At 38.9% G+C, this 21,154-nt stretch overlaps 1 protein-coding gene across 3 annotated transcripts; it reads left to right on the forward strand.

Annotated features, from left to right (window-relative positions):
• Nucleotides 1–712: 712 nt before the first annotated feature.
• On the forward strand, nucleotides 713–20,043 carry LOC103251152 (dehydrogenase/reductase SDR family member 7). Of its 3 annotated transcripts, XM_021708110.1 has the most exons (8): nucleotides 713–867; nucleotides 9,597–9,600; nucleotides 11,766–11,918; nucleotides 13,574–13,680; nucleotides 14,148–14,387; nucleotides 16,361–16,483; nucleotides 17,151–17,366; nucleotides 19,837–20,043. In XM_021708110.1, the coding sequence occupies exons 3-8, from the start codon at nucleotides 11,783–11,785 to the stop codon at nucleotides 19,882–19,884; spliced, it is 870 nt and encodes a 289-aa protein (XP_021563785.1). In that variant the 5' UTR covers nucleotides 713–867; nucleotides 9,597–9,600; nucleotides 11,766–11,782; the 3' UTR covers nucleotides 19,885–20,043. The 3 variants fall into 3 exon arrangements, with proteins under 3 accessions (XP_021563785.1, XP_008047947.1, XP_021563789.1); XM_008049756.2 differs by lacking the exons at nucleotides 713–867; nucleotides 9,597–9,600 and adding an exon at nucleotides 6,322–6,557; XM_021708114.1 differs by lacking the exons at nucleotides 713–867; nucleotides 9,597–9,600; nucleotides 14,148–14,387 and adding an exon at nucleotides 6,322–6,557.
• Nucleotides 20,044–21,154: the final 1,111 nt, after the last annotated feature.

A 21,154-nucleotide genomic window follows, 5' to 3' on the forward strand; every position in this document is an offset into this window, starting at 1 on the left:
TCTAAATGAGGGAGCCAATATGCTTCTTGTAAGCTAATTTGAATTGGGTCTCTGCCATTTAAAGTTGAGAGAGTGATGAAGTATCGAGACTTTGGTACCCAGAAGTAGAGAACTAGAAATGAATGATCCTAAAATAGGAACTTTTGTGTAAAGGTGGAGTAGCAGGTAGTGAGTCTCCCTCCATCCCTGGCTGGGAGGTGGGCAATCTTTATGACAGGATAATGAGTCAGATCATTCAAATATTTCTTTAGGCTTTAGACACTACTTACCAAAGTGGAAGTTCAGGGGTCCTGGCAGAACAGGGCTCGGCTGCTCTTTTGTGAGAGACACTATCATGTGTGGCTCACAAACAAGGACTCAAAAGTTAGACTACCCAGGTTCAACGACTACTATCTCCTAGCTGTGTGACCTAGGGTTAGTCACCTAATGTCAGTTAATCTTTCTCACTGAGGAAATGAGAATTAAAATAGTACCTAGCTAACTGGATTGTTGTGAGGATTAAAAGATTGGATATATATAAAGCACTTAGAATAGGCCTGACACTTAGTAAGCATATGGACAGGTGAACTCTGATTGGTGTATTGGTTATTTCCTGTGGCTCCTACCAAGATCCTACTGGAAAGAGACAAGCCTTGATCTTAACTGGCTGGTAACAGCATACAGCTTTGTTAAAAGTGATCACTTTCTCCTCACTGCTCTTGTGCCCCATCTCAGTAGACAGCAATCCAAGACTGCTGATGGTTCAAAATGACATAGCCAGTTCCCCGCTCAGGTTAAAGTTAATCTGAGCAAAATAAGGAAGTGGCAAAGAGTATAGATGGGGACCTGGAAGGATCCAGAAAAGGGACCGTATGTCCCACAGAGGAAGTAAGCCTGGTGCATCCCTATAGTTGGGTACTATGGTGATAGAGAACAGATTGCCTAGGGATGGGGGTGGGGAAGGGTTGGATTTCAAAAGAAAGTTTTGGGAGTGATAGAAATGTTTATTTTGATTGTGACGATGGAGTTCTCAGCTGTGTACATTTGTCGAACTCATCAAAATGTATACTTTAAATTTGTGCACTTTCTTGTACTTGAGTTATACTTTAGGAACGTTTAAACAAGAGAGAACGATATCACAGCTGCAATATCTTTTATGATCTAGCCTTGGGAGTCACACATCTGTCATTACATCCATCATTTCTGCAGTTTTCTATTGGTTACAACGACCAGCTCTGATGCAACGTGGGAGGGAACTACACAACAATTTGTATACCACATGAGCATTGTTGGGAGCCATCTTGGATTTCTAGTTATCTCTCTATATAGAGAATACATGTGTATGTGTGAGGCCTTGAGGTGGACTGGCATTCTAGAAAACCTTAACTGATTAACTCTATTCAACTCTGCTGTAACGTTTACTAAAACCCAAGTCAATGTATTTTAGTATATTATCTGTCACATGACAGTAGGATTCCACATCTCACTGATTTAGTACATATCTCATTCTGAGCCATCTTCCAAAATTTGAGTCCCAAGTTCTACAAACCCTTAACGGGTTAGTTAGATAGACTAATGATTTTCAATGTCTAAGCTTTCTAATATGTCAAGTTCTACTATAACATAATGCTTTCATCTTATAAAGAGTGAAATTATGAGAAGTGGCAGCCTGTTTACAAACAGATTAGATGATGTATGGGGGAATTTTATTCTTAAATCTAAGAGCATAGAACTGCTGCTTACTCCTCTTATACCAATGCTGGTCCTAGCTACAAAGAGAAGAGAAAAATGAAAAAGGAGACAAAAAGGCACTTAACAATTTTAGAGTTTTAAGAAAATATTTTCATTGTTTTGGAAATTTGCTCTGAATTTTAAAAAATGTATTACTTTAAAATGATCACAGATCAATAGGAAGTTGAAAAGAAATTGGAAATTTGCTCTGAATTTTAAAAAATGTATTACTTTAAAATGATCATAGATCAATAGGAAGTTGAAAAGGTGGAATAGAACAGAGAGATACTATGTTTCCTGCACTCCGTTTTTCTCCCAGTAACATTTACATAAATTTAGAACAATAACAGAACCAGAAAATTGATACTGGCACAATCCACAGAACTTATTCAGATTTCATCAGCTTCAGATGTACATGTTATATGAGGTTCTATGCAATTTTATCACATGCATACGTATTTATTTATGTATTTATGTTAAGGGACAAGGTCTCACTATGTTCCCAAGGTTGTGTCAAACTCCTGACACTAAGCAATCCTCCTGCCTCAACCTCTGGAGTAGGTGGGATTCTGACAGATGCTAGCCACTGCACCCTGCACATGTGTAGGTTTGAGTAATCAACGCCACTAGCAAATCATTTATTAAGATATATAAAGAAGACTTTGAAACAAGGCATTTATTGAGAGAGAGAGAATCATATAATGAACGGTTCATGTTTAAGAGATTCAAGGAAACGTGGAAATGGGCTAATCTAAAGAATCAATGCACTGATATGGGGACCTGTATGTGGCCAATGGTGCAGTGAGATGTTCCTATTTAAGAATTGCATGAGATTACTAAAGACAAGGAAGTCACTTATATGAACACAAGACCCTTCAGATATGACCTTGCTACCTGCAGAATATGGGAATACTAAACAATGATCCGAAGGATTGTGTCTGGAGTAGGACCAGGCAGATGTAAGCCAGAGCTTGTGGGGGAACCCTTCTCTTCAGCAGCAGATAGATGGTGCAGCTCCTTTCCACATGGCCAGGCTTCAGGATTTCTGCGTGCGGTGCTGAGGGCTCTTGGGGAGGGACAGCGTTTTGCTGCATATGTCTTTACAAGCCTCCCAGATCTTTAGCACTTGGATAGCACTATACCCAACTGGCACTGTGGCGACAAAGTGCATCCAACAAATTTCCAAAGGCAACTAAGGGTTGTGATGACTCCTCCAATCAAAAACCACAAATACTATCTTGTTCTTGAGGAGAATATTCTCTACCTAGACTTCCTCAGTTCCTGTTTCCACTCATAGGGTCTTTTCTTTTTTTCCAGAGACTGCTGGTTTTGGAGGATCTGGATTTTTAAAGTTATTTTAAAAACGCTTTTGTTGTAGAAGGTGGTAATTTGCTTATATGTAACTGCTTTCGTCCAGGTTGACCTAGCCTGATCTGGTCTGATGCTAGGCCATCAAAAGGAGGGAAGGCGGGATACCATTCTATCGCAGCTAAAATTAAAAACTAGGGTTACCAATGATATAAAAGGCTTTGGGGCCCCTTGGTGGGACTTAATTCAAAGCATTTTATTAATACCCAGAGAAGATTGATTGATTAAATTCTAGCAACTCTTATTCTACTATTAACTTTAGTTGAGAACTTCAAGGAGGTTTAACTTTCAAGGATAAGTTTTCAAGAATAAGAATAAGAATTCAATCAATGTAGGCTTATTGTTTGTCATATCAGCACTAAGCTAAGTGATGTAGACTCTTCAAAAGAAGCATTAGATTTGCTACTTTATCTCAAGGAACTTAAAGTTCCACTGAAACCCTAACATATTTGTACATGAATTTGTTTTCCCTTTCCAATGCAAAAACTAGTGAGGTGAAATGACTGTGTGGTTTTATTATACTTCGTGTATTAGTTTAGGTCTTCCAGAGAAACGGAACTAATATAAACATAGGGAAAGAGAGAGATTTACTTTAAGCAATTGGTTCATGTGAGTGTGAGTTCTAGTAAGACGAAAATCTACAGTGCAGGCAGGAGGCACAGGGAAGAATTGCTGATGCAGCTGTCTGAAGGCAGCATTCCCTCTTCTTCAAGGGACCTTTTTCTTAAAGTCTTTGACTGATTGGATGAGGCCCACCCACATTAGGTACTTCAGTCACCTTCAAAGTACTTTTCGTTTGATGCAAAACAATTATCAAAACTTTTTGAACTTATCAATTTTGATGTATTGTAGTGCTTTTGCTGTTTTTTATTTCACCTCTTCCACACTGGCAAAACGTTTCCCCTTGAGGACTTTTTTCATCTGGAGAAACATAAAAAAAGAAGTTGCTCAGGAGAGATGGGGTGAGATCAGGTCAATAGGGAGGATGGGGCATGGAGGTCATGGTTTTTTGGTCAAAAACTGCTCAACACTCAGCATGGTGTGGCAGGTGTGTTGTCATGGTGGAAGAACCAGTCCCCTATTTGCCACTACTCAGAACATTTACTTTGCAACGCAGCCTTTCACAACACGCTAGCTGATACACTGATGCTGATGGGTTCCTAGAATATTTACCTAGTAAGGGAACCGTAATACAAGGGGTCTGCCTTCCAAAAGATAATTCTGGGTTTTTTTAGGTCTCCCTCTTATAGGGCAGGCCGGAGGCCCAGGAAAGGATTGATGGTGCAGCTACAGTGCCACGGCTGTTTGGAGACAAAATTTCCACTTCTTCCAGGGACCTTTTTCTTAAAGCCTTTGACTGATTGGATGAGGTCTGCCCACATTATGAGGGTAGGTAACTTGCTTTACGAAAATTCTACTGACATAAATGTTAATCACAACTAAAAATACCTTCACAGCAATATCTAGACTAATGTTTCACTAAACAATGGGTACCATGACCTAGCCATGTTGACACACCATATTAACCATTACAGTTTATAAATTAATAAATGAGATATTTAACTCTATGAGTTGACAAGTACAAACAGTGGAATGAGTGAGACATTTATACTAGACCAAATCATCAGATTAAACAACAGACACAGTTTTGAGACTTCAACATTCAGAGCTCACACAGAGGTTTTAATTTCTAGGGCTGGACAGAGCCAAGATCATACTCTCTTCCTGTCAGTTTTCCAGACCTGGGCCCACTGTCCCATCCTCTACTTTCATAATTGCCCTTTGCAACTCTGTCCCCCACTCACCCTCCCCACAGCTGGAGTTTGTGAAAGAGAATGTAGTTTATCCATCCAAGGCCCAGCTTGGGACACTAAATCTAACTCAACCCTTTCATTTTCCAGAGGGTAAATAAGCTCAGAGGAAACTTTTGAAAATAATGTTTATCATGAGACTTACTGAGAGAATTTTAAGCACCTTATTCTAAAATTCACTTATAGGAAAAGAGAACCCACCCTGCAAAGGTGACAAGTCAATGAAAGCAACCCTTGAGCAGTATTATTTCAAGTCATAACTGGGGCAAACAATCAGGGAAGATCAAAGTCTAGCTGGCTCACACTTTCCTCAGGGACCCAGAATCACATCACCACAATTTCTGATTTCTCACAGTTTAAACATTGATTTGGCTTTCATGTGTACAGAATATAGAAGTTAATAAACAGAGTCCCTCTCCTTCAAGTTGAAGTCCGAGAAAGGATCATTACAACAGAAAGAATAATTCAAAAAGAAAATATCAATAACTACAAAATAATGAACACAAGTACTGTGTACAAGGCACCATGCCCTTTACATGCATTTTCTCATTTCAACCTCCCTACATATTCCAATGGGTTCACATAAGGAAATCATTTATTCGGGGTGCCAGAATGTATAGCACTGACTCCACCCCCCTGGATGCAGCTCCCCTGCCTGTGCTTCTCACCCTAAGAACTCACCTAACATAGTATCTGAATCAGCACTTTCTTGGACAACAGTGAGCAAATGTCACTTGCAACAGGCAAACTTAAGTTGACACAGGGCCAACCTGACTCCGTGAGTGGGTTAATTCAGTGTAGGAAAAATGAAAAATAAAGAGGAGGAGAAACTCAAGGAGGAGGAGAGAAGAAGGAGGAACAGAAAGAGGAAGCAGACACCTTCAAAGTTGTAATGATTGTGTTCTCCATGTAAAACACTATTTGCCTCTGGAAGATAAACATTGGGTACACACGGACACAAATAGGGGAACAACGGACCCTGGTAACTTCAAAAGGGAGAGGGACGAGGGTTGAGAAACTACCCGTTGGGTACCATGCTCGCTATTTGGGAGACGGGTTTAATAGAAGCCCAAACCTCACCATCATGCAATATACCCATGTCGCAAACCTGCTCATGTACCCTCTGAAGTCAAAAGAAAAAAAAAAAAACCACTACTTGCCCTCAAAACAACTACTGAAGAATCGTTCTTGTCATTTCAAATCCTGCGACCACTTTATCAAACCATTAAGCCATCCATGCCTTTTGTTCCCGCTGCGACCTCTCTTTATTAGGCGCACACGCAAGCGACAAGTGGGTCGTAATCGCTCGGTCAACGTACTCAGGCATCGGGCACTGCAGGGAGGCGGCTAGGGGGCCTCAGTGCGCATATGGGGCCTCCGTGCGCATGTGGGCGCGCCCCGGGGACTCCTCCCTTCCTCGTGCTTTCGGGGCGGAGCCGTTGGCGGCTGGCCGGGAGGGGGCGGCGCTGCGATCCCTGGGGACTGCGGCGCGGCTCCGGTGCTGGGGCACCTTCCTCTGGTGCAGCCGGGCCTGCGCGGCGGCGATGAGCTGGGCGCTGCTGCTGGCGCTGTGCGCGTTGCTCCTGCTCGCGGTGCAGCTGCTGCGCTTCCTGCGGGCAGACGGCGACCTGACGCTGCTGTGGGCCGAGTGGCAGGGGCGACGCCCAGGTGAGGACCCGCCGCGACCCCTATCGTGTGGGAGGCCGGGCTCGAGCGGCCGAGGCGATTCCTGATCTGGCCCACGTCGTCCTGGGGCCCTCTTGTGGGCAGGGAGCTGCCCCAAGGCGTGGCTGCGCCTTTCTGGTGTACCGTGGGTTGGGGAGGAAGAGGTACAGGCCTAGAGGCGATTTTGTCCCTTTGTCTTCTGTCCTGGTCGGATGATGGCACGGATTTGCCTTTCAGACGTGGAAATGTCTCCGGGGGTGCCAGAGTATAAGAGAGCGCTGGAATTGGCGGGGCGACCAAGAATTTTGGGGTAGTGTCAAGAGAACCGCGCATGAAACGAGCTTCCCCCTGCGTTTGTAAGGGAACCTCCAGTCCTTGCAAAGGTCTTTCTACTTCCTAAAGTTGTTTATCCTCCTCTTCTTTGCTGGAGTTTTGAAATAAAAGCTGAGATCGTACGGAGTCATCCACCTACCTACTCTTTGGGACGAAAGTATAACGCTAGAAAGAACTGAATTGGCAGTTTGCCTAGAGCGAGATCCTTATTGCATATTAAGGGGCAATCCGCCTATCCCACTAGTATCTGTGCCTTGCTTCGTATATATGGTTGTAGAAATATGTGTTTTTGTTTCCTAAACATACTTTATATGCTATTTAAGCTATGTGCCCAGCACTTGACACATGTAACCTCTAACCTTTGCAACAACTCTCACAAAGCACAACTCTCATAAAGTAGGCATTATTTGTCTTCTTTTCCAGATAAGGAAACTGATGATCCGAGAAATTAAATGACTTTCCCAAAGTTAAGCTTTGGATTCTTATTAAAAACTGGGATAAATGGAGTTTCCCTGATCTAAGTTTCTGGCATGAAAATACACAAAGCATTGGTGAGGTTTGCTTGGAAGTGAGAGTATCTCAGAAGATAGACCAGGTTTTTTAAATGGGCGGTGGAGGGGGATAGAACAAGGTTGGTGATATCAATCTGGAGGAGATGAGAATTGGTTCTTGGGGACCTGAAAAAAGTCTGATAGTACAGTAGTTTGTGCCCCTCCAATGCTCAACCTTACCTGGACAAAATCTTCTGTAGTATTTCATTTCTCTGGTTGGATTTTCTTGGTTATAACATACACAATGTGTAAGCAACATCAGTTCTACAAAACTATGGCTAATAAATGTCTGGGATGGGCAAGAATCCCAAAACGACACAGTTTTATTAACTATAGGGCATTTTCTTGACCAATTGCTCTATCTGGAATGTGCACGCCTGTTAGCTGCCTTGTGGATGTTATTTGTATTTGATCTTTGTACTTTGGTGTTAAGTTGTTCTTGGAGGATTAAATAGTTTGTATTTAATGTTTTAACCCTACAAAAGTTATTAAGTCCATGAAATTATGTCAAGTGTAAAAAAAGAAAAAATATTGACAATGTCTCTAAGCTACTAAAAGTTGTTTTCTCATATTAAGCAAAAATGTAAAAGCCCACTGAAATAATTTTATGAAATTCACTTAATGTTTTCAGTTGTGCTTTTGCTGGAAAATGACAGGTGAAAGATTTCTAATATAATTGCATTGCTATTATTATATAGTTAAATAATTTGTAAATTTGCACACATAATTTGATAAATTACCATTTAGCTAAGTAAATAAGTTACATTGAACATTATTCAGTAAAAGCCAGGCACAGTGGTAGGCAACCTGGAGTCCCAGCTACTAGGGAGGCTGAGGCAAGAGCATCACTTGAGCTTAGGAGTTCAGTACCAATCTGGGCAGGATAGAGAGACACTATCTCAAAAAACAACAACAACAAACAAAACAAAAACACCAAGTCATTCAGCAAATATGGTTATGAAGTTAGGTGTTACCAATTTTTAAATTTTAACTTTTAACTTATTTTTAAAATTTAGTCAATCTTGTACCAGCATTAAATAAGGAGTAAGCTTTATAGAACTCTTTTTATGTATAAAGCCCAGTTATATGCACAGTAAATACATGGATATATAGTATATTTGTGGAATGAAAATTTCATGGGAGATTTTTAGGGGAAAAAAGTGTCTAAAAAGGCTCTCAGTGGGAATGTGGAGCAATAAAGAAGAAAAGATTAAAGGAACATGGATATAGACTCAGATTCCCAAAACAGCTCAGACTGGAAAGAGGGTCAAACTCTTTAAAACAGCTTTTTAATAAAGAAAGATGAAAAAGGAAAAAACAATTATCCTCCTTGAGTTTTCTGCAGGTTTATTATTTTTATCACTATAAAACACAGATAACACACTCCAGTGATATAACATTTAAAAATGCAAAAGGATATTTGGTAAAAAGTAAAGATCTTATACCCTCATACCCTGGCCACCCAATATGCCTCTTTGGAGACCACCACTTCCTGCCTCTTCTGTTCTAGAGAAATTTTCTGCATTTCCCAGCATGTCTCTTGAAATTTAGGGGTTGACTCATTTTAGGTATTTAAATGGTCCAGAAAAATCCGTGGCACAAGTGTAGAGTAGGCAAAGTTTCAACAGCAAGAAAACTCAGGTTTTAGTTGACAGTCATCTTATTATGTGTCAATTGTGAAATTTTGTGAGGTTGCTATTGTAAAGATTAGGCAAGCCTGGGCTGCATCTACAGACATCAATGTCTGAAGCAACAACTGCAACGACAGATGTTTCCTGAATACCTGCTCGTATATAACAGCCTCTGTGCCTGGCACTAGGGACACAGCAGTGACCCAGCCTGCCACAGTCCAGGCCCTCATAGACCCTACCTTCTGGGGACAAGGATGATTCAGTCATCTCATCCTGCTATACACTGTCTAGACCCTTATTGACTCCTTTGTCCTGCCCTGGTCACCTCCCTTCGATAGAAATATTGACCAACTAGACCTGGTACAGAGGATATGGGTGGAAGAGTGAGGAAGCCTCATGTTATGCAAGGAAAGGCAGCAGAAATTGTATGGGTTTAATTTAGCCTTAGAGAAGCAAGAGAAGCAAGGACTTAGGGAGGACATAGTGGCTGTCTTCCCTTTCAGCTGTGAGGGATTGTCATATAGAAGACAGGTTTTGATTTTTCCCCCCCGAAACAGCTTTTTATAAAACAGGAAAACAGAATTGCAACACAATTTAAATGTCTGTAAATTAGGTCATAGAGGGATGCATAATGTTTGCAATATGGCTATTATCTGTTCATACAGCTGAAGTCATCCATCAACTCTTATACCAATACTTAAGATATTCCATGATCTAATAACCATAACTTATATCCGTGGATCTCTTTTCCTATTATAACATTTCATCATTACTTCTGATATTGATTTTCTTACCATATGGAATCTACAAACTGAATGTTTAAACATTGTTAAAGGATGATTAGAACTGTACAAGCCAAGTAGTTGAGTATACAGAAAATCCTGGAAGAACAAGTGAGATAAAATACAGAGCAGGATTATCAATATATACAGGCAAAATTCTCCCATTTTATTCACAATTCTGATACTAATACACTTAAGGAATTTTGCAACAGTTGATCTGATGGGTAAAAACAAACCTTGAGACCAAAATCTTTGTTAATATTCTCTTCCAGACATGGTTTACATAAGGTTAGTCAGATTTAACTCACCTTCATATATATTTCCTAAGAGTTCTACACCGTACCAGAGATGACACAAATCTGGAATTAAAATATTTGGAGTTGGTTACTGTTTAACCAAGTACTTTTGCACTCTATTTCTATATTTCCTCAAGATTTTCTGTTTTAAACACACCCATGGCCAGATATCAAGTAGGCTATTTTGTGCAAAAAGAAGTCTTTAACAACAAATCTTTCCAAGTTAACAATTCTGTTTTAAAGAAAAATCTTCATTGTTAGAGCTGCCATCTGTTTTCAATTGATTCAAAAGAACCCAGCAAGTCTGTCTTAATATTAAACTCTGTCACTCAGGCTGGACTGCAGTGACACAATCATGGCTCACTATAGCCTTGATCTGTGGGCTCAGGTGATCCTCCCACTTTAGCCTCTTGAATAGCAGGGACTACAGGCATGTGCCACCATGCCCGCCTAATTATTTTTTGTAGAGATGAAGTCTCATTATGTTACTCACACTGGTCTCCAGCTCCTGAGCTCAAGTAATCGTCCTTCCTTGGCCTCCCAAAATGCCAGGATTACAGGCATGAGCCACTACACATGGCATCTTTACAGTCTTTAACAGAAACATAATTGTGTGAGTGGAGTAAAACACTGTATCTCTCTGCCATATGCATTTCATTTTGGGTGAATCTTCTCCTAAGTGGAAAGTTTGGGCATTTAGGGAACACTTTCACAAAATGAACTTCTTTTGACAGGCATCAAATATAAATGGAAAATGGGAAAATTATTACTTTAAAAATCCAGAATGAAGTCCAGGCATGGTGGCTCAAGCCTGTAATCTCAGTACTTTGGGAAGCTGAGGTGAGAAGATTGCTTGAGCCTAGGAGTTCAAGACCAGCCTAGGTAACATAGTGGGACCTTGTCTCTAAAAAAAAAAAAAAAACAAAAAACAGCAAAAGAATCAGCCAGGCATGGTGATGCACACCTGTAATTCTAGTTACCTGGGAGGCCGAGGTCTGAGGATCACTTGGGCCCAGGAGTTGGAGGCTGTGGTAAGCCATGGCACTGTACTAAAGCCTGGGTGACAGAGTGAAACTTGACTTAAAAAAAAAAAAATCCAGAATGATTCCATTATACCACAGAGCAGAACTTGGTCTATTCAGATTCCTCATCAATATCTCCACTGCAAAATATTAGAATAATAGAATTGAAAACTGAATGGGACCTTCAGCTATCATCTAATCTTAGTCTTTCATTTTATGGAAAAGTAAATTGAGCCCAGGCAATGTTTTCCATTTACCTAACTTTACTTTTCTTGATCAAATACATAAACAGAGCCTTTTAGTAAAACTATGGAGTTATAAGGGTTATCTTGAAAGAAACTCTGGAAAACTTACCAAGGTTCTGGAATACACAAATACTGTGTTGGTGACTATTACTAATATGGTTTGGATGCCTGCTTTCTTTAAAAAGAAAATTAAGTTGATGTTTTCTTAGGATGTTTAAAATTTTAAGCTTCATATTATGTCTTCACACTTAGTGGTATTGTTTAAAGCTTTTATTTTTTGCTGACCTTTGATTTATGGGTGTAATTCGTAGCTTTTTTCCCTCCCCTCCATTTCCTCTTCTTCCTCAATAGAATGGGAGCTGACTGATATGGTGGTGTGGGTGACTGGAGCCTCAAGTGGAATTGGTGAAGAACTGGCTTACCAGTTGTCTAAACTAGGAGTTTCTCTTGTGCTGTCAGCCAGAAGAGAGAATGAGCTGGAAAGGGTGAAAAGAAGATGCCTAGGTAAGCACATCTAAAACAATAGCAGTGCTTTCTAGAAATAAATCAGAATCCAGTCTGTTTTTTCAGTATTGGTACTTACTTCTTAGGGAGAACAGTGGGATTTTCATGGGCAGTACGTCCTGGCGCCAACTAGTCCAGGTGTTTTTCCCAGATCATCTTTTTAAAAAAATCTTTTCTTAATTAGCTGCCCTTGCCTTTTTCTTCTTTTCTGCCACCTTTCTACTATTCTTTTGCACCGACTCCTTGGCTTTAGGGAGTGACCACCAATTCTCTCAAATGCTGGTGGATTTTTAGGGAATAGGTGATTTATGTTTTTGTCTTAGAGAATGAATAGTTTGGTTTTTACCCACCATAGGAATTTAGTTAGGAGGGATCCTTACTCATTTTGCTAAAATATCAAATATTAAAGGCATATGGGATGGTACAAGATTTTTGTTATATAAAAGGTTAGGAATGGAATTAGGTTTAAAAATGCAAGTTTCCTATTCATATAAAGGGCAACAACATTCATATTTTTGTTTGACTTTTGACATAGTTATGGTCACACACATGAAAGCAGCCTCAAGTAATAAAAGTGTAATTTCTTATGGGAAATTTAGTACTTAACTGAATTTTGAGTTTTCCAGCAGATCACTTTTTGGGTCATTTCTTCACCTGTCATCCTTTTAAATCTTTACCTTTGCTGACTGAACTAACCACCCAGAAGTGAGTTGGTTGCCACAGTAGCACTCAGCAAGGCTATAAGGCCTCTTTCACAATATTGCTCTCAGATATTTGTGTCTTTGCACTGCACCACTTGTTAGGGCGGTTGTTCCTCTGCTGCTGTGACTTGCCAGTCCTGTACTAATGGAGTACATGAACTGTGTCAGCATTTCTTATCTGGCACGAAGCAGACTGGTGATCTTTTATCTTTCAGGTCATTTTTGCCAACTTTTTCATTTGTTTTAATATGGTTGATGTCTCATAATGAACTCTTTTGCCCAAGAAGCCTTTATACCTCTTCTATTTTCTATATTTGTTTGTTTTTCTTTGTTTTACTCACTGTTATAGTTCAAGATTAGCATCCAGGAAAATAATTTCAGTTGTTCTTTTGATGAATAGAAATAGAAATAGAAAGGGTCAATTACAGCTCAGCATGTTTTCTTGTTGGGAATTTCAGGATTGTGTTCTTTTCCTTGTTTACCTTCTGGAAACCTTAACTTCTGGAGAGAAGCTTCTATATGTCTTTTGAACATAAGACTGTGTGCTTCTTACTGATTTTAAGCACGAATTATTTTTTTAATGGGTGTAGAAAAGCAACTAAACTTTGTGTGTCTATTACAAAACAAATATACTGCTAAAGAATTTGCTCTAAAATTTTGCTTCTTTTGAGCATATAATATAATCTTGGTTTCTGCTAGAGTCTATTGTAATGTTAGGCTGTATATATTCAAGGTGAGGCATGATATTCTGATTCCTGTGAAGTTAGCCAGTTTTTTGTCTGATAAGATATATTTCCCCTGCTCCTCTTCCTGATCACTGAAGAGGAACTTTCCCACGGCCACCTAGAAATGAGTTTGTTGCCCACTTCTGCTGTAGGGTGGGGTTCACGGGAGTAGCAAGGAGCTTGATTGAACTGTGGCATGACTTCCACACTAATTTTTGTCTTTATTTAGAGAACAGCAATTTAAAAGGAAAAGATATACTTGTTTTGCCTCTTGACCTGACTGACACAAGCTCCCATGAAGTGGCTACCAAAGCTGTTCTCCAGGAGTTTGGTAGAGTAAGTAGCAACTTTTGTTCATACAGTTTTGCTTTAAAGTAACTGCAGAAGAGATTTCCACCAGTTATGCTGTCATTCAAAGGGCTTTAGGCAAATGGATTCTATACAGTGAATTCAGGCCCAAGAGTTGTGCCTGTTAATTTCTGCGACCGTGGCGTTGTATGATTAGTATTTTCATACCTTAACAAGTACCAATTTCTCCATGGAGAACAAAATAAGCTAAAAATTTACCGATGCTTTATTTTTATAAAAATTATTACCTTCCATAAATAGTCACCTAAAATGGAAGTTTAATTACATAGATTAATTCTGGCTTTTACTTTTTCTCTTTGATTGCTGACTTCTGGAAATATACCATTATTCATTGATTCTTCAAGTTAACAGTATAGCCAATCATCCCTAGGAATTCCATCAATCCATCTGCAGGACATCCACAAAGCACCTCTTTGCTGATTTTATTTAACTAGATTGATGTTCTGGTCAACAATGGCGGAAGATCCCAGCGTTCTTTGTGTCTGGATACCAGCCTGGATGTCTACAAGGAGCTAATAGATCTGAACTACTTAGGGACAGTGTCCTTGACAAAGTGTGTTCTGCCTCACATGATCGAGAGGAAGCAAGGAAAGATTGTTACTGTGAATAGCCTCTTGGGTTTCATGTCTGTACCTCTTTCCAGTGGATATTGTGCCAGCAAGCATGCTCTTCGGGTAAGGGTCCTGAAGCTCAATTCTGATAGGACTAGCCTAAATATATGTAAAGTGGATATGGCCATCACTGTGTGAGCTCATTGGAACTGGGCAGTGGTGTTGAGAGAGATTTGATGCTGAAATATACTTGAGCCATATGTGCCTCTGATTTATTCAACTAACATGTATTAAGCCCCTGCACTGTGCCACACACTACCACAGATCCTGTGGACATAGAGATGATAAGATATGGTCTCTGAATTCAAGAAATGTATCATCTAGTCAACCTGCCACTCTTCATCTTATCCTGATTCCTACCACATCTTCATGGAAAATTGGGGGGGTCCACCCCTCCTTTCTTCTACACACACTTCAGGATATACTTTACCTCCCCACTTCTGTGACTTGTCTTCCTTCCCCCTTGAAAATAGCATTCGTTTTACCTGATCTAATTATATATGCGTATCAGAAATAGGTACTGACCACCAGATGATTAGTCCTAGGCCTTATATCTGTACTGGGAAGAGTCTTGATTCTTTTCACTATAGTTTCATTGGAATAAGAAAATCTACTCAAGGCAGAGGCTATGAGAACAGCTTGATTTGGGTTGTATAACTTACGTGGTATGAATATTAGACATGAATGAATTTTTAATGATGGCTTAAGACTAGCTGTGAAGAAATCATAAGGCCAATAGGAGGAGAATGATTAAGGGAGACACAACATTTGTGCTTAAGGCTATTGAAGGTCAGGTTAAGCAGAATGTTGAAATAATGAGATGCAATAGCTACATGGTCATCAGAATTTCATGAAAATTTGAAGCTTTGATTCTTTGGGACACCCTCTTTCTGCTGCAAAGGAAGAGTAGACAGTTGCAGATAGTGATGAAGCAGAATGCTGCAATGATGATTTCCTCATATTTAGCAATGAGCATCAGTCATTTCCTGTGGAGCAGTTGGGCAAGCCTCAGGCAGGCAGATGAGGGAAGGTAGCCACCCATCTGTTTGGCAGCAAGCATCTTGTAAGATGCTTTCAACAAAAGAAGAAGCTTTTAATAAAACACAGGTTAGCTATCTGGCCTGCCCTCCAAGACTCACTGTTTTATTACTGGATTTGATCCTCTGACAGAATGTGGCATATTGAGATTCTATTTAGCTATATCAGTAGTAGAACTGGAGACCAGGAAGCTCTTTGAAGAGCATATTTCCTTCTAAGATTTCCAGCAAGCTGTCGGATGAACTTGTTTACCATTGCAAAGTTTACCCAGTATATTAGATGTGATTCCAAATAAGGGGAGGTTAGATTATTGGCTTCCTTGGTGTCCTTTCTCTTCTTTTGCTATAGAGGAATAGAAGGCTAAAGGTACTGGAGTTTTCCATTAATTTATCAAGCATTTTGTCCAGTCCATCCCTGAGTCAGGCACTGTGTCAAAAGCAGGCAATCATATTACATTTTTAGTTAGCCACGTGCCCTCCTGTTACTCCTAAAAGATCAATGTTTGCTGAAGCTAATTCATTGTTAAAATAGTAATGTAAATGGAATTCCTTCTCTGTGATAGTTTTTATGACGTTTTAATCTCCACTTGCTCTTCTTTGGCCCAAACATTGGCAATTTAGACCATTTTGAGGGAACAAAGAGAAACCCGACCTCAGCAGAGGTCACACACCCTTTAAGGAGTGGGAAGATGAGGAATGGCATGAGGAGGGTATATCAGATCTTCAGATATGATTTTTCACCGGGCCAGTGCATGCCTACCTTAAGAATCATTGACAGCAAGAGCCATCAATACCAAAGGGAGCGAACCATTTGCACCTGGAAAGAGCTGAGAATGTTCTAGATAGCCTCCAGTTAAAAGTGCCTAATAAAGCTTGCACTGTTATGCTACCCATCTATTATAGGCATTTTAGAAAACATTTTGATAAATCATGAGATATATGCATGTATTTATTTGCACTTTTTTTTCTTTATGTTTTATTTGACTTTTGGTCTGTTAGGGTTTTTTTAATGGTCTTCGAACTGAACTTGCCACCTACCCAGGTATAACAGTTTCCAACATTTGCCCAGGACCTGTGCAGTCAGATATTGTGAAGAATGCCCTAACTGAAGAAGTCACAAAGGTAAAAATTTCCAGTTGTGAATGATTTGAATGCTTTACTACTTATATATTGGCATTATATCACTGTATATACACCAGGGTTTATATTTAGAACTGCTTTTTATTTATTCACAAAACTTAACTCATGCATTATGAAAATTGTTAAAGTTTGCTGATAGTGCTTTGGCAACCAGTTTGAATAAAGGCTAATTAAATTGCTAAGATACCACTTATAGGTGGTCCACTATTATGTGACCATTATTATGTAACATATATCTTTCACTACCATAAGCCTCCTTTTATCTTCTTCCTCCATTTCATCCCCATGGACTTTTATGTTTTTTGGGATTTTGTTTACTAAGTGCATGTCGTAATCATTTGTTTTTTATTGCTAAAGTAATAATTATCATTAAGCACATTAAGATGATGCAGTTCTAATTAGAAGAAAAGGATCTCCATCTTTTACTTAGGCTGTACAATATTACCTGCTAAATGTATGATTTGTTAGGCTTTTTGAAATATTATAACAGTTTGTAAACCTATTCGTACCTATGGGGACTCCTAAAGGGCATGAGGCCCCATTAAAGGAACCACTCAATTAGATGGCTTTCGGGTCCTTTTTAGCTTAAAAGTTCTGTGAAATAGCTTGATAAATACTCAGCATTCACTTAATTTTTAAATTTTCCTAGAGTGTAGGCAATGATGGAGACCAGTCCTACAAGATGGCAGCCAATCGTTGTGTGCGGCTGATGTTAATCAGTATGGCCAATGATTTGCAAGAAGTTTGGATCTCAGATCAGCCTTTTTTGTCAGTAGCATATTTGTGGCAATACATGCCAACCTGGGCCTTTTGGATAACCAGCAAGATGGGGAAGAAAAGGATTGAGAACTTTAAGAGTGGTGTGGTAAGACCAATTTATACCTTTCTTAATAATATGTATCAATCTTGCAGGAAATTACAAAATTTTCCAGTGCTTCCAAAACTTTACTGATCCTCCACCAATCTTATGATATAAATACAAAAAGAATATATAGAAAGTATTCTATTCCTATGTGTATTTGTTGATTTATTATACATTATTACTAGTCTTGGAGAAGTTTTCTACAAGGCAACATCGAATCAAAGATTGCTATTTTTCCTTCTACACTTACTATATGACCAGTGTAAATGTCAAAATCACTTTCCCCACTGTTTCTCCTAACTCCTACTCATCCTACCACTGTCAGCTCAGGGTGTCACCTCCTTAGAAGGGTACCTAGCCTTCATTCCCACTTATCCCCAGGACTAGGTACACCTCAGCCCCTGTGCTTTCCTGGAAAAACACTTACTGCACTGTTAAACAGATGTATGCACTGCATAGTACTTGGTGCTTTAACTTATTCCTGAAGTCATAGAGATGCCATTGTTTACTTATAAGGAAAGCACTTGAACACAACCTGGAATGTCATAAATGTTAGTTGTTGACTGTTTTTTTCTTATCCTGAGATAGATGGTAGCAGGATTGTCCACCTACATATAGTAAAGATCAAAGTTTGTTTTTATCTTTTAATTGAAAAATGAAAATTGTTTTATTTAAGGTATACAGCGTGATTTGATGTACTTACACATTGTAAAAGTACAGTGTATATGATGTATAAATTACCACAGTCAAGCTAATTAACACATCCATCACCATGCAGTTACTTTTTTGTGTGTGGTATGAACATTTAAGATCTACTCTCTCATCACATTTCAAATATACAACATAATGTTATTAACTATAGTCACCATGCTGTACATCATATCCCTTGAATTTTGACTTATTCCTCTTATAACTGAAAGTTTGTACCCTTTGGCCAACATCTTCCATTTTCTCCATCCTCTACAAACCACCATTCTGCTCTGTTTCTATGAGTTTCATTTTTTTTTAGTTTCCACATAGGTGAAATCATACAGCATTTGTCTTTCTGTATCTTGCTTGGATTTTCATCTTTTTTTTATGGCTGCACTTATTAATTTTTATATACTTAAATATTATTTATCCATTCACTCATTGATAGACATTTAGATTGATTTTCTACCTTGGCTATTGTGCATAATGCTGAAGTGAACATGGTAGTGCAGCTCTCTCCTCAGGATACTGATTTCATTTCCCTTGGATATATACCCAGAATTGGAATTGCTAGATTATATTATACTTCCACTTTTAATTTTTTAGGAACCTCCATATCAGTTCACATTTTCAACCATTTAAATAATAGAGCAGAGAAGGAATACATTATAGAAATATCATTTTCAGAGAGGAAGAGAGACCAGGGACTAGAGGTTTCACTTCCACAGTAGCAGTAATTTCTTTCAGAAATGTTCATATGAAGTTATTTTGTTTTGTTTACAAAATATCTAACTGTAATATATAAACATCACTGAGCAAATCTAGCATTTGATAACATCTAGCTTTAGAAAAGGATGGTGGCCTTTTTCTTTCTACCACATTTTAAAAATATGGCTTATGTGTCTTATTGCTTTATCATTCTTTCTCATGACAAACTGGTCATTCTCTCATTTCCCACTGTCATTTTGTGGACATGATACCTCATTCTTTACACAAACTATATTAATGTTAAAAAATTGTTCTTCCCATTTTTTTACACCATTCTCTCCACTGCCTCTTAACTCTTCCCTTCCCCCATTATTTTCTACTTCATGCCTATCCATTTCTGTACTGACATATGTTTATAAGCATCTAAGCTAAGAAAATGCCAATATAGCTTATTCCAAGCTAATTATACTTGTTGATAATACTTGAATTTGCTTCTGTCCTTTAGGCTAAGAACATTATGTCTGGACCTTTGTTTTTATGAAATTTTATTATTTCTAGGAATCAAGAGCAGTGATTAAACTGAATTTTGTGTTATCATTATTATGTCATTGTTAGTGCAATTTTTAGAAGTGGTGAATGCATATCTTCCTATATGAAACATCACATCTTAGGATGCCTTGCTTTATTCTTTGAACAATATTCTAAAAGTTCTCAAATAATTTTAGTTGTTACTTTAGTTCTTTTATTCTTATTCTTTGATTTATTAGGGCAAGTCAGTGTAGGTCTGATATGCTGATCCAGAAGAGTAATAATAGGTCTTTTATTATTTAAGAAATGGCATGAACAGATGCTGTTTGTACTAGATAGAGCAGATGATGCTAATCCCAGTGGAAACACTTTTGTGCAGATCTATAGTTTTAGCTATGACTCTATCCCAACCAAAGCATTTGCCTAAGTTTTATAAGGATTTCTTAATGTGAATCATAATGATATAGCTCCTCAAAACAGGATTTAATTGTCAAAATTTTGGGTAACTAAGAGGAGGCACTGATTCATGTTTCCGTCATTCTTATAGGATGCAGACTCCTCTTACTTTAAATTCTTCAAGAAAAAAAATAGCTGAAAGGAGCACTTGCACTTTTCAAGTCATGGAGTGAGAAATGGAAAACGTGAAAGCAGCAATCTTCTTATGCACCGAAGACTAACTGAAGACTAAATTTTGGTTTTACTTTGTGGTAGTCAGAGTCTCTGTTGCCCAGGCTGGAGTGCAGTGGCATGATCATAGCCGCCACAGCCTAACCTGCTGGGCTCAGGCAATCCTTCTGCTTCAGCCGCCCAAATAGCTGGAACTACAAGTGTGTGCCACCAAACCTGGCTAATTTTTTAAAGTTTTTGGTTTATTGTAGAGACAAGATCTCGCCAAGTTGCCAAGGCTGGTGAATGGGGGTGAATATAAATAAGAGATGGTACTTGTATGACCAGTGATGAAAATGGGAATTATGAAATATGATCTATTGAATACAACACACTTGATGTAAAAGCTAAAAGAATGGAATATTTCTAGAGTGCTACAAAGTAACATATATGTCATGTGGTGTGGTACAGACTGTAAGCACATCTGGAGTTCAGAAAAGGGAAATTTGCAGAGAATAGTGTGGAAGCCTTTCCTGGATAAGGTGTCTTGCACCAAGCCTTGGAATAGGGTCATTTAGACAGAGGAAGAAAAGCTTCAGGAAGCCAGATTTCAGGTCAGATTTGTTTTATTTGTCACCGAAACTCCAGTGCCTGCCTGGCATAGTCCCACCAACGTTTAGGTTGGAAGGCAGGCATTTCTTTCCTCCAGAATGTCATGAATGAAACTCATAGAGACCGAAATGAACATGATATGGGGATGAAGGAAAAGGCAAAGATTACTTTGTTCAACTCCTGCCTATGTGGGCTAGAAGAGGCATATATAAATTGAAGTCTTCATAAATTTTAAATATGGCATTTTTTATGGCATGTGGTTGATTATGCAGGTTTTCTCTGTACACACACCCTCTTTTCTCTTTAGCTCCTTTTGTTAGCAACCCAAGATGGAAAAGGCAGCTTCAAGTCAAAATTCATTTTGTCAAAGACAGTCGCGAACTAAGTGTTCATATTTAACCTTTCTGAGTGTTTACTCTTCATTGACATATTTCGCATTCATTGTCTCGAATGGCCCCTTGAAGTAGGAAGAAAATGGTATGTTCATTTATCCAATGCTGAAACTGAGGTGTAGCTGGGGTTGTATAGTGACAGAAGGTAAGTTGATAAAAGGGTGAGCAGAGCAGAAGTTTTGGTTTTACGGTTAGTCTGCTCAACTACTGGGATCACCACCAGTAAGTCACATGAGGCCTAAGTCACAGTTAGTT

Source organism: Carlito syrichta, unplaced genomic scaffold (assembly GCF_000164805.1).
Source record: "Carlito syrichta isolate Samal-C Ts95f unplaced genomic scaffold, Tarsius_syrichta-2.0.1 Scaffold56614, whole genome shotgun sequence".
NCBI lineage: Eukaryota > Metazoa > Chordata > Mammalia > Primates > Tarsiidae > Carlito > Carlito syrichta.